Source organism: Emiliania huxleyi (genome assembly GCF_000372725.1).
Source record: "Emiliania huxleyi CCMP1516 unplaced genomic scaffold EMIHUscaffold_513, whole genome shotgun sequence".
In the NCBI taxonomy this organism is placed as follows: domain Eukaryota; phylum Haptophyta; order Isochrysidales; family Noelaerhabdaceae; genus Emiliania; species Emiliania huxleyi.
Genome location: NW_005198144.1, coordinates 5,112 through 15,155, shown reverse-complemented (window position 1 = coordinate 15,155; position 10,044 = coordinate 5,112). Strand labels below are relative to the sequence as shown.

Here is a 10,044-nt window from a genome sequence, read left to right as displayed (position 1 = left end):
CCGCTTTTACGGGGGGGGGGAGAGCCCCGTGGCTCTCCGCCGCCCCGCAGGAGCGGCCCTACTCCGGCCCCACTCAGGTCGGGCGCCACGTCTCCCCATGTCCATGTCTCCCCATGTCCATGTCTCCCCATGTCTCCCCTTATCCCCATGTCCTTATCCCCATGTCCTTATCCCCGTGTCTCCCATCAGGTCGGTCGCCTCGTCGAAGGGCATCGACAGCGCGAGCGCGGAGAGACCGCCCAGCTTCGCCTCCTCCATCATCATCGCGGCGAACTGCATGGGCTGCTTCCCCTTGTTGCACGCCTAACTCATTGCCCACTCATGGTTAACCCGTCACTGCTCGCGCACACGGGCTGCCTCCCCTCGTGGCATGCCACGACCCACGAGGGGACCTTGATCTCGTCGCAGCCCGAGATGGCCGCCCGCACCGCCTCGCTCACCGCGCCGCTGTCCGCGTCGAAGTGGCCCCGCAGCAGCTCGAGCACTCGCTCCTTCCAGCGCGGGAACTTGCGCGCGACGTACAGGCGCGCCTGGTTTGGCTTTGGCGCCGCCGCGCCGCCGTCGGCCGGCTTGCCGCCCTTGCCCTTGGCCTTGGCCGCCTTCTTCTCGTGGTTGGCCATGGCGGTGGCGATGACGCTCGACACCTGGACGCAGGGGCAGCACAACATCACAAGTCGACTCAGAAGAGGAGTGTTGTTTACCGTGTCGCCGACACACCTTGAAGAAGTACGCGCCATCTCGGCGATATCTCGGCGATATCTCGGCTATCCGCACACCTTGAAGAGGTACGCGCCGGCCGCGGACACGCCCGCGTCGATCGGCGCCGTCGGGGTCGGCCACGCCGCGCGGACGGCGCAGCCCTCCCTGCCGAGCACGGCCGACCAGACCTCCTCGGACCTATTCAGTAGTGGTTGGCCAGTCGTGACGGGGGTGGGTCTAGAGTCATTCCGGCCAGGCCTCCTTGCGGACCAGTGCGGCGTGATCGGCACCATCAGCAGAGCCTGCCACTCGACCCACCTGGCGTGCAAGAGACCACCCTCACGCTGCTCAGACTACTCTGTCCGCAGGCGCCCGCCGCTCGACCCACCGCCGCGTCAGCTCGGCGTCTTCTCTCGGCTCCTCTCGGCTCCTCTCGGCTCCTCTCGGCTCCTCTCGACCCACCGCCTCTTCTCTCGGCTCCTCTCGGCTACTCTCGACCCACCGCCGCGTCAGCTCGGCGTCGAGGCCCGACTCGACGCAGCCGGAGCGGTAGCGGTCGCGAGCCTCCTGCATCCCGTACCACGCATGCTTGAGCGCGTCGCGGAACCGCATGCTCGCGAAGCCCTCCGTCACGGCGAGCACGAGCCTGTTCACAGCTAGAGCTGTGAAGAGGTGCTGCTCGCACCCACACCTCCGTCACGGCGAGCACGAGCCGGTTCATCTCGTTTGCGAACCACGCGTCGAGCCACGTGGCGGCGGCGCCCGCCGGCCGCATCGACGCGTCCTTGGCGCTGCCCGCGAGCGCGGCGCGCGCCCACTCGAGCTCAGCGGTGAGCGAGAGGATGGAGCGGTCGGCGATGGTCGTGTCGAAGTTCGCGTTGAGGATCCCGTCGCCCGCGTCGGCGCACGCAAAGCGGGTCGCGTCGGCGCACCACTTCTCGCACGCCTGCAGCAGGCCGATGAAGTTGCCCTTGGACTTGGACATCTTTTCAGCGTCGACCTGCACGTGGCCGTTGCAAAAGATCGAGCGCGGGTACTTAGCGGGGTCGTCCTGCCAGACGGCCGCGTGGTTGTAGAGGCTCATCGTGAGGTGGTTCGGGATCAGGTCCTTGCCAGACACGCGCATGTCCACCGGGTACCAAAACTCGAACTCGCGTCGCATGCTCGCGAGCGGTGCGGCCGGGACCGGCGCCTCGCCCGCCGCCGGCTCGTACGGCTTCCCGAGCAGCACGTGGTCCCAAAAGCCTACGGGGGTGGCTCCGTGGAGGCTCCGAGGAGCTGGGGCTGCAGCCCGCGGCACGGCGAGAGGGCGTCGCAAGCGCCCTCGCTACACTGCTCGGGCGCGACGGGCGCCTGTTGGCAGGTGACCCTCCAGAGTGAGTCTTGAGAGGCACCCGGTCCGCGCACTGCCTCGGGGCGGCGGGCGCCGTTGCGCGGTCGGTGCCAAACATCGAGCTGCCCTGCAGCAGGTGCGCGACGGTGTAGTAGGCCATGTAGATGGTTGAGTCCGAGAGCGACTCGATCAGGAACTGCGTGTCCCACGGCATGCGCGTGCCTAGCACGGTCCCACAGCTGTGGCGATGGAGTGCGCTCCTCCTCCTCCTCCTCCTCCTGCTGCGCGCTGCAGGCGCGCGCCTAGCCCGAACGAGCGAGAGCACGCCCAGTCGCCGAGCCAGCCGAGCGCGTCGCGGAACGCCTGACAGTGATGCCGGGGCGTCACACAGTGTGATACGAGTACAGGTTGCACCCGATCATGCTGAGACCACGGGCTCGGCACTATTCTCGCAGTGGGCTGTGAGCCTTGTGGACGGCCGGATTGTAGCACTCGAGGCCGCCGAGGTGCTCGCCCACGCGCGCCGCCCACTCCTCCTCGCCGTACTTGAGGTACCACTGGTCCACCAGCGCAACCACGCACTCGACGTCCGGCGTCGAGCGAGGCGTGACCAGCCCCTCGGGCTCGAGGTAGGTGATCGCCTCGCCGTCGGCGACCATCTTTGCCTTTGTCTTGAGCTTTGCCTCCTGGACCGGGAGGCCGGCAAAGGGGCCCGCCGTCATGACGCCCTTGTAAAAGCCGGCGGTGTAGCAAGCGTCGTGCGCCTCCTTGAGCTTCTCAACCTCCTTCTGCGACGTGATGCCGAGCTTGTCGCACATGAACTTCGCGGCAACCTCGCCCAGCTCGGGCGTCTGGAGCACCGGCACCACCTACACCTCGGCTCGATCTCGGCTCGATCTCGGCTCGATCTCGGCTGATCTCCAGCCGCCTCTCGGGGGGGGAGGGAGGGGAGGGAGACCACCTCGAAAGGGTCGATCCACTCGGCGCGCAGCTCCGCGCCCGCCTGCCCGGAGTAGTACTCGCGCTTCTTGGCGTTCTTCATGTCCATGAAGGCGGCGTAGTCGTCCGGCGAGTCGGAGGGCACCTGAGTCGACCACCAAGCCCACCCGTTAGGTCGAGAGGGAAGCGGCTCGTCCGGCGGGTCGGAGAGGGCACCGAGGTGACGATGGCGGTGCCCTTGGTCATCGAGATCGTGAGGAGGGGGAGGAAGTGGATCCGCTCGTACGGGCAGAGCGGCGCCTAGTCTGACTCAGTGGCCAGCACTCACAAGAGGGAGGCGACCAGCCCCGTGCGGACAGAGCGACCGGCCTTGACGGCGGCGCCGAGCAGCTCGCGGCCGAAGAAGGTGGCGAGCTGCTTCGGCCTGCCCCACTCCGGGAAGAGGTCTTGGAATGCCATGTTGCGCGCCGCGCGCGCCGCGCAGAGGTAGACGACGCCCTCCCCCGCCTACACGCGCTGAATACGCCAGCCTCGGGGCGGGAAGACGGCGGTGTGCGGCGTATTCAGAGCACCGCGTGAAGACAACGGACACGAACACAGGGAATACAGCTGAATATAGGCTGAAGACAGCTGAGTACGTGCCCTCTCGAGCGCTGGTGGGAGCACAAGAATGCGTCTTCCGCTTCTAGGCTGCCGCGCCTCGAAGGCGCCGTACTCCCCCTCGGGCAGGATCCACGCGTTGGTCTGGCCGCACATCGTCTCTGGCCGGAGCGTGCCTGTTGCCGCAGCGGTTGCCGAGACGGGTCAGCGGTGTGCCGCGGCTGTCTGGCGGGGAGCGAGGGCGGAGGGGAGGAGGGGAGGAGGGGAGGAGGGGAGGAGGAGAAGGAGGGGAGGAGGGGCGGAGGGGACGGAGGGGCGGAGGGGCAGGAGGAGAAGGAGGGGGAGGAGGGGCGGAGGGGAGGAGGGGAGGAGGGGAGTGCTACGGCGAGGGTGGGTCTCCAGCGGCGCCTGCGAGGGCGTAGACCTGCGAGCCCGCGAACTTTGCGAGGACGGGGGGGAGGGGCTCGAGGAGGCGCATCTTGATGGCCGTGTACTCCTGCGGCGCGACCCCCTCCCCCTTGTCGCGGTCGTGGTCCATGCACGGCTGCGCGTCCGCCTCGGAGAAGATGGAGGGACGCTTGCCGAACGCGACAAAGCCGCCGGCGCGAAGCTTTGCAAACTGCCAGCGGACGAAGGAGTCGTAGTACGGGTTGTAGTCGGTGGTGATGAAGGAGCGGCGCCAGTCCACCCCCACGCCGAAGCGGATCAGGTCCGTCTTGCCCAGCGGCGGAAAGTACTCGAGCCAGTAGACAGGGTCCACAAAGGGGACTGCGGTGGCAGTGGGTGCGGTGGCAGTGGGTGCGGCGGCAGTGGTTGCGGTGGCGTGGTTGCAGCGGCGTCGGGGTGTAGTGGCGTGGAGTGGGGTGGAGTGGCGTGGAGTGGTGCGCTGTGCTGCGCTTTGCTGTGGTGCGCTGCGGTGCGCTGTGCTGTGCTTTGCGTGCGTTGCGCTGCGCCTATCTCTGCTGCGCCTATCTCTGCTGCACCTATCTCTGCAGGGCTTAGCCCCATGGCGCGGAGGATGTCCCACTGGTGCATCAGGCCGCCCGTCTTTGCGACCACCTTCTGCGGCTTCCCCTTCGGCTTCCCGCCCCCGCCGCCCTTGCTCTCCTTCTCCGCCTTTCCGCCCGCCGCCATCAGCTTGAGGTCCTTCTTTCCGTCGGGCGACTTTGCGAGCGGGCGCGAGTCGGCGCCGGCGGCGCCGCCCTCGAGGAGCGTGCGCACCTTGAAGGCGTACTGCGACCCCACCACCAGCCCGTCGACCCTCGCCACGCACTGCCCCTCCTCCGCCGCGGACGCGGGCAGCCTCGCGCGCTCCTGCCACTCGCCGCCCGCCGGGCCCTCGCGTACCAACACGAGGTACTCGACGAGCGCGAGGCCGCCGGTGCAGGTCGGAGCGCGCCAGCCGATGGTGATGGCGCCGCCGGCCGCGTCGACGCCCCCCTCCACCACCTCGGGCGGCGACGTGGGGAAGTTCGGCAGCGGCGAGCCGTAGAGCGCGAACTCGTTCTTGAGCTTGTGCGCCGCCGCCTGGATCGGCATGCCCGTGCAGTGGAAGGCGAACGGGAAGAGCGCCTTCTCGCCGCGCATGCGGTGGAACGCCACCGAGAACTCCGCCTTGGTCAGCGAGAAGGCGTGGCCGAGGTGCAGCCGGCCATTCATGTATGGGTACGGAAAGGTGACGAGGTACTTGCCGCCGTCCCAAGTGCCCTCGGCGGGCGCGTCCTCCTCGAAGGCCTTTGTTTCTTCCCACTTGGCCTGCGCGCGAGCCTCGATGTCGTGAAGCAGGTCGCGCCGAACGGTGCTGCGCGGAGCGGCCATCTCGTCGTCGCCTGCGACAGCGCGTGTGTCGAGGACGAGGTCGAAGGGTGCCGACTTTTTTTTGCTTGGGGGCCCGCTGCACAAATCCCACTCCTAGCCCGACCGCGAAGCAGGAAGAAAATCGAAATCCGGCGTTCATTGTAGCTGGGAAGAGGACCGCCGCAAGCGGCGTGGCGTGGAGCGGTTGTGCATCCCTCCGGGGGCCCCTCTGCGCCGGGGAGGCGTTGTTGGAGGCTAGGACGCAAGCGTCCGTCGCCCTTTTCAAACTCGGGGCCCACTCCGCTACGCCCCGACCCGAATTTGGAGGGCCTAATACGAGCGTCATCTTGTAGTGAACAGGCCGACTTCGTGGTTTGAGCGCCCAGCGCAGACCGACCGACCGCAGGGGGGGGTCCGGTCGACGGCCGCGGAAGACCGCAGACAGACCGGAGGGGGGGTCCGGTCGGTCGGAGCGCAGACCGATGGGGGGGGGGGGGGGGGTCGGTCAGGTTGGCTCGTGGGACACACCGCACACGCTCGCCGCAGCTGTGAATAAATTAGTCTCTCGAAATACTAGAGACACAAGCGCCCTCTCCCCCCGTGTAATCACTCCTCGTCCGGAGCGGCTGCGCTCTAGAGAAGCTCAGGGTTGGGTCGGAACACAAGCTCGTCAATGTCCCCGCCCACGTCGAGCCGATGTGCGATGAGCCCGGTGTGCGGTGAGGGCGGAGGCGATGTGTCTCGATCAGAGGCGCAGTCGGGATTTTATTCCCGAGCTCTGAGCGGCTCAGGGCGGCTAGTACACATGACCGACATGCTAGCATATACGTGGAATATTTATGTATGTAAAGAGTGAATGCAGAAGATCGGACAGGGGAGGGACGCGGCCAGAAAGAGGGCGGGCGCCGAGGTTCGAAAGCCGGCGCTTTCGCGCGTTCGAAGGGGCTTTGCACGGAGTTTGTGCGAAATTTGCGGTTGGCCTTCGCCCTGCGGCGAGATGGCACCGCAGGCGGCGTGCGTGCACGAGGGCGGCGGCGTCGAGCGCCGAGCAGCACACCACGAGCGCGAGCGGCAGCGCAGACAACGCGAGGCAGCGGGCGGCACGACCGAGCCGGCGGCGGAGGAGGCGATGGACGTCGAGGCGGTGAGCGCCGCGGACGTGCTGGCCGGCGTGGAGGAGAGCGGCCCGAACTACGCCCTTCCGACGGCGAGGGAGGGCCAGAGGGAGCGGCGGGAGCGGCTGCGGGTGGACGAGACGGCGAAGCAGGCGGGGCACACCATCGTGGAGACGGGAACGCACGTCGAGATCCTGGGCGAGCAGGGCTTGTGGTGGCCGGCCACCATCGCGGGGCGGGAGGAGGACGTGGACGGCCGGCTCGTGCACGAGGTCGAATACGACGGCCACCAGGGCGAGCAGTACTGGCACATGCTTGACGACGAGCAGTGGCGGCGCGCGACCGCGATGCCGACGCCAGCCGACGGCACGAATGTGGCGGCCTCCACCGAGGGCGAGGAGAGCGGCGGCGAGGAGAGCGGCGGCGAGGAGAGCGGCGGCGAGGAGGACGCGGTCGCCGCGGGGACGCGAGCGGGCGCGCATCGCCGCGCGACGGCCGTGCAGCATAGCGAACTGGCCGACCTGCTCGACGGGATGGACGACGAGCGGCAGGAGGAGGCCATGCGGGCGGACGATCAGCCTTTGCTGAGGCCGCACGGGCCGAGCCTGTCGCGGCAGCTGGTGTACGTGAGACGCCGGCTGCGCGACTTTCTCGCCCAGCAGGCGAAGAAGGGCAAGGACGTGGCCATGTCGCGGACCTCGCGCGGCACGCACCCGACCATTCGCTGGACGATCCGCTTCGGCCAGTGGCTGGCGACGACGCGCGTCCGGCCGTTGAGGGCAAGCCGCTGGCACCTTCCCGTCGGGAGTGTCGCGCGAGGGGAGGAGGCGATGGTGCGCACCGGACGCGGCGAGAAGTCTGTGGAGGCCGCCCTCAAACACATGAAGAACCACCTCTGGTGCGAGCTGTGGCCTGCGATGCCAGCGGCCGGCACGTCGGAGGCGAGGCAGTATACTGGAAGTCGGTGAGGGACCAGGTCATGTCCTTGTTCGAGGGCGGCGGCAGCGGGATGAAGATGCTGGCGGAGGAGGCAGGGAAGGCGGCGGGGCGAGCCGCGGCGGCCGAGAGCGCCGCGCGCGGGAAGAGCGCCCGCCAGCAGCGGCTGGCGAGCGCGCAGGCGAGCGCAGCGGCGAGCAAGCGGACGGTGGAGCAGCTGAGCGCGGCGACGACCCACCCGTGCGCGAAGCAGCACCTGTACCAGGTCGGCGAGTACCAGCTGCAGGACGCGTCGCTGGCGGAGCCGTTTGAAGCAAACGTGGCTCATGTCGTGTGTGCGTACTTGGGAACGGCGAAGGTCACGGGCTGCCGTCCCGGGATGGCGATGAATGACGCGAACGACCTGGCGGACGCCGACAGCCCCTGGCACGAGCTGCCGCCGCTGCAGATGGGCGACCTCTTCATCACCATGGACGAGGTCGCGGGGGAGGGCGAGGCGGGCGCAGTGCGGATGGAGGGCGATTTTGAGGCGCTGAGCCGGATGGAGGTGACGTTCAGGCGGAAGAAGGGCGAGTACTACGCGAAGTACGAGTTCGGCACCTCGCTCACGCCCGACTCGGACCAGATGATTCGCCTCGGCACGGTGGCGATGCTGCGGCTGCTTGTGCGATGCGGGAGCTTTCGGGCGTGTTATGCGCATCTGAGCCGCGCCGGCGCGGCGGCGCTGCGAAGGAAGGTGGCCGATCCGCGTGGCTTTGCGGGGCTCGAGATCGAGGACACGGGCTACGACAGCTTCCTGTCGCTGGTGAGGGCGTGTCGCGAGGACGGGTGGGTGCTGGACGAGGCGAAACTGAGGAACTGTCGAGCCGGTGTTGCGTTCTTTCTTCTTTTGGAATGAAGTCGACCGCAGGCTCACGCCGAAGTTGTTGGCAAACTTGCCCGGCGCCGTCACACCCTACCTAAGGAAGTGCCCACACGTGTGTGCCAAGGAAACGTCCAGCCATACACTTTAGGGGCCTAGAGAACAACACACACACACGCCCTCTCCCTTCTCTCCCATTTGACCGCGGCGCGACCGGCACTCGCGGCGTCGCCATCGCGCACCACCTCCCACGCATTCGCAGAAAAGTTCGACCCGTGAGTTCAAAAAAGAAAGCGAAAACTCCTCTTTTCCGCTGAGGGCAGAGAACAACACGACACCGACAGCCTCCAGCACGCTGGGCGCCCCTCTCCCCCCTGTCGCCGGCCGCCCCTCGATGCCTCCGTCCGAGAGCCTCCGCCACCCTCTTGTGCGCGGAGCCGGCACCGAGCCGTGGCTCGGTCGCAACGGCTTCGCGCCTCCCCGCCGCTGCCGCGACACCGGCGCGCTCGTGCCGCTGCTGCTCTGCTTCTCTGCGATGGCGGCCATCGCCGCCGTCGCCCTGCGCGAGGGAGACATCGGCCGGCTCGAGACGGCCATGTTGGCAAGGAATTTTTTTGCGCCTCGCGCCGACTGACCACCACCGCCCCGGCCCACTTGTCGACAATGCTCCGCATCGCCCGGCGCCGCGTGTGCACCGCGGGCGGCGGCGGCAGCGCCTCTGACCGCTTCTGGGCGTGGACGACGCAGCAGCGGCCGTCGTGGAGGGAGTCGCCGACCGAGGCTGCGGTCGCCTTCTGCGTGTTTGGCGTCACGGGCTCCACGAGCGTGGCGCTCGTGCGGCCCGCGCTCAAGCGGACCATCGGGCTCGAGGGCTCGATGCGCGAGGGGCCGTGGTCGTACCGCATCACCTCACTCGTCGCCGTGTCGCCCATCTATGCCACGCTGCTGGTCAGCTTTGGCACGGTCGCCGGCCGACATCGCTACTTTGCCTACATGGCGAACAAGATATTTGGCCGCTTCCTGCCCAATTTCGTGATGAAGCGCATCTCGGAGACGGCCGGCTGGTGTTTCCCTGGCTCGCGAATTGTCAAGTGACCAGTCAGAACTCGCGCATTTACCTACGCTCGCTCTCTGGAGCACGTCCAGGACCCAGGTCCCCGAGCCGCTCCACCACAGTGTTATGTGTTATGGGGTGCGGCCCGCCGGCTGCCAGTGTGCGTGTGGCGCGTCAATATTGAAACGTGGTTTATATTATCTCGCCTCACTCTAACGTCTAAGCTCGATCCTCTCTCCACAGGGGGGGGACCAGCGCACCAGCGGCCCCGGGCCCGCCTCCCAGAGGCCACGCGCGGATTGACTGAGCGCAAGATTAGAGTACTGTCGGAGAGAGTTCGCACGAGAGAGTCGTAAAACGAGAGGTACTTCACAGGGTACTTCGCGCCGACTCGCTCCCTCTGCGGCCTCTCTCGCGTCTCGGCTACGGCCTACACCCCGGTGTCGGCAGTCGGGTGTCTCTCTCCGCGAGACGGACACAGCGCGCGCGAGAACTGCCGAGTTGAACTGGAGCGACACCACAACGCGCCACAGTAATCAGTAATGAGTATCCCGTACCACGCAGCCGACCTGGGCCAGCAGCCAGCCCTGCACTGAGACTCGGTAGATCACTCCCTCAGCGTCTGGTCGTACCGCGCCAGCAGCTCCTCGCCCGCCGCGATGTCGGACAGCGCCTCGAGCCCGCAGCCGTACGCGGCGCCGCCTCCTCG

General features: G+C 67.7%; 4 protein-coding genes across 4 annotated transcripts in view; 2 read left to right on the top strand and 2 right to left on the bottom strand.

Moving 5' to 3' along the window:
* The window catches only part of EMIHUDRAFT_419646 (hypothetical protein), a 6,547-nt gene extending 1,133 nt beyond the window's left edge, over positions 1-5,414 (bottom strand). Inside the window, 18 exon segments of the mRNA XM_005766354.1 lie at positions 199-303; positions 393-644; positions 777-897; positions 970-1,017; positions 1,202-1,323; positions 1,391-1,944; positions 2,022-2,028; positions 2,103-2,254; positions 2,335-2,395; positions 2,500-2,901; positions 2,994-3,116; positions 3,188-3,271; positions 3,329-3,469; positions 3,638-3,747; positions 3,955-3,979; positions 3,996-4,339; positions 4,555-4,687; positions 5,021-5,414. Of these exon segments, the coding sequence (XP_005766411.1) occupies positions 199-303; positions 393-644; positions 777-897; positions 970-1,017; positions 1,202-1,323; positions 1,391-1,944; positions 2,022-2,028; positions 2,103-2,254; positions 2,335-2,395; positions 2,500-2,901; positions 2,994-3,116; positions 3,188-3,271; positions 3,329-3,469; positions 3,638-3,747; positions 3,955-3,979; positions 3,996-4,339; positions 4,555-4,687; positions 5,021-5,389 (3,153 nt within the window). The 5' untranslated portion in view covers positions 5,390-5,414.
* A 947-nt stretch (positions 5,415-6,361) lies between these two features.
* EMIHUDRAFT_370944 (hypothetical protein) lies at positions 6,362-6,930 on the top strand (the record flags this gene model as incomplete). Its single annotated transcript, XM_005766353.1, has 1 exon — positions 6,362-6,930. A coding segment is annotated over exon 1 (528 nt), but the record flags the coding sequence as incomplete, so codon positions are not given.
* Positions 6,931-8,944: 2,014 nt separating this feature from the next.
* On the top strand, positions 8,945-9,376 carry EMIHUDRAFT_370943 (hypothetical protein; the record flags this gene model as incomplete). The annotated part of the gene is made up of 1 exon (XM_005766352.1): positions 8,945-9,376. The coding sequence occupies one exon, from the start codon at positions 8,945-8,947 to the stop codon at positions 9,374-9,376; it is 432 nt and encodes a 143-aa protein (XP_005766409.1).
* Positions 9,377-9,942: 566 nt separating this feature from the next.
* Positions 9,943-10,044, bottom strand: part of EMIHUDRAFT_370942 (hypothetical protein) — a gene marked incomplete at its 3' end in the record, with an annotated part of 1,355 nt that continues 1,253 nt past the window's right edge. Inside the window, exon 5 of the mRNA XM_005766351.1 lies at positions 9,943-10,037. Coding sequence (XP_005766408.1) covers positions 9,943-10,037 — 95 coding nt within the window. The remainder of the gene's footprint in view (positions 10,038-10,044) is intronic.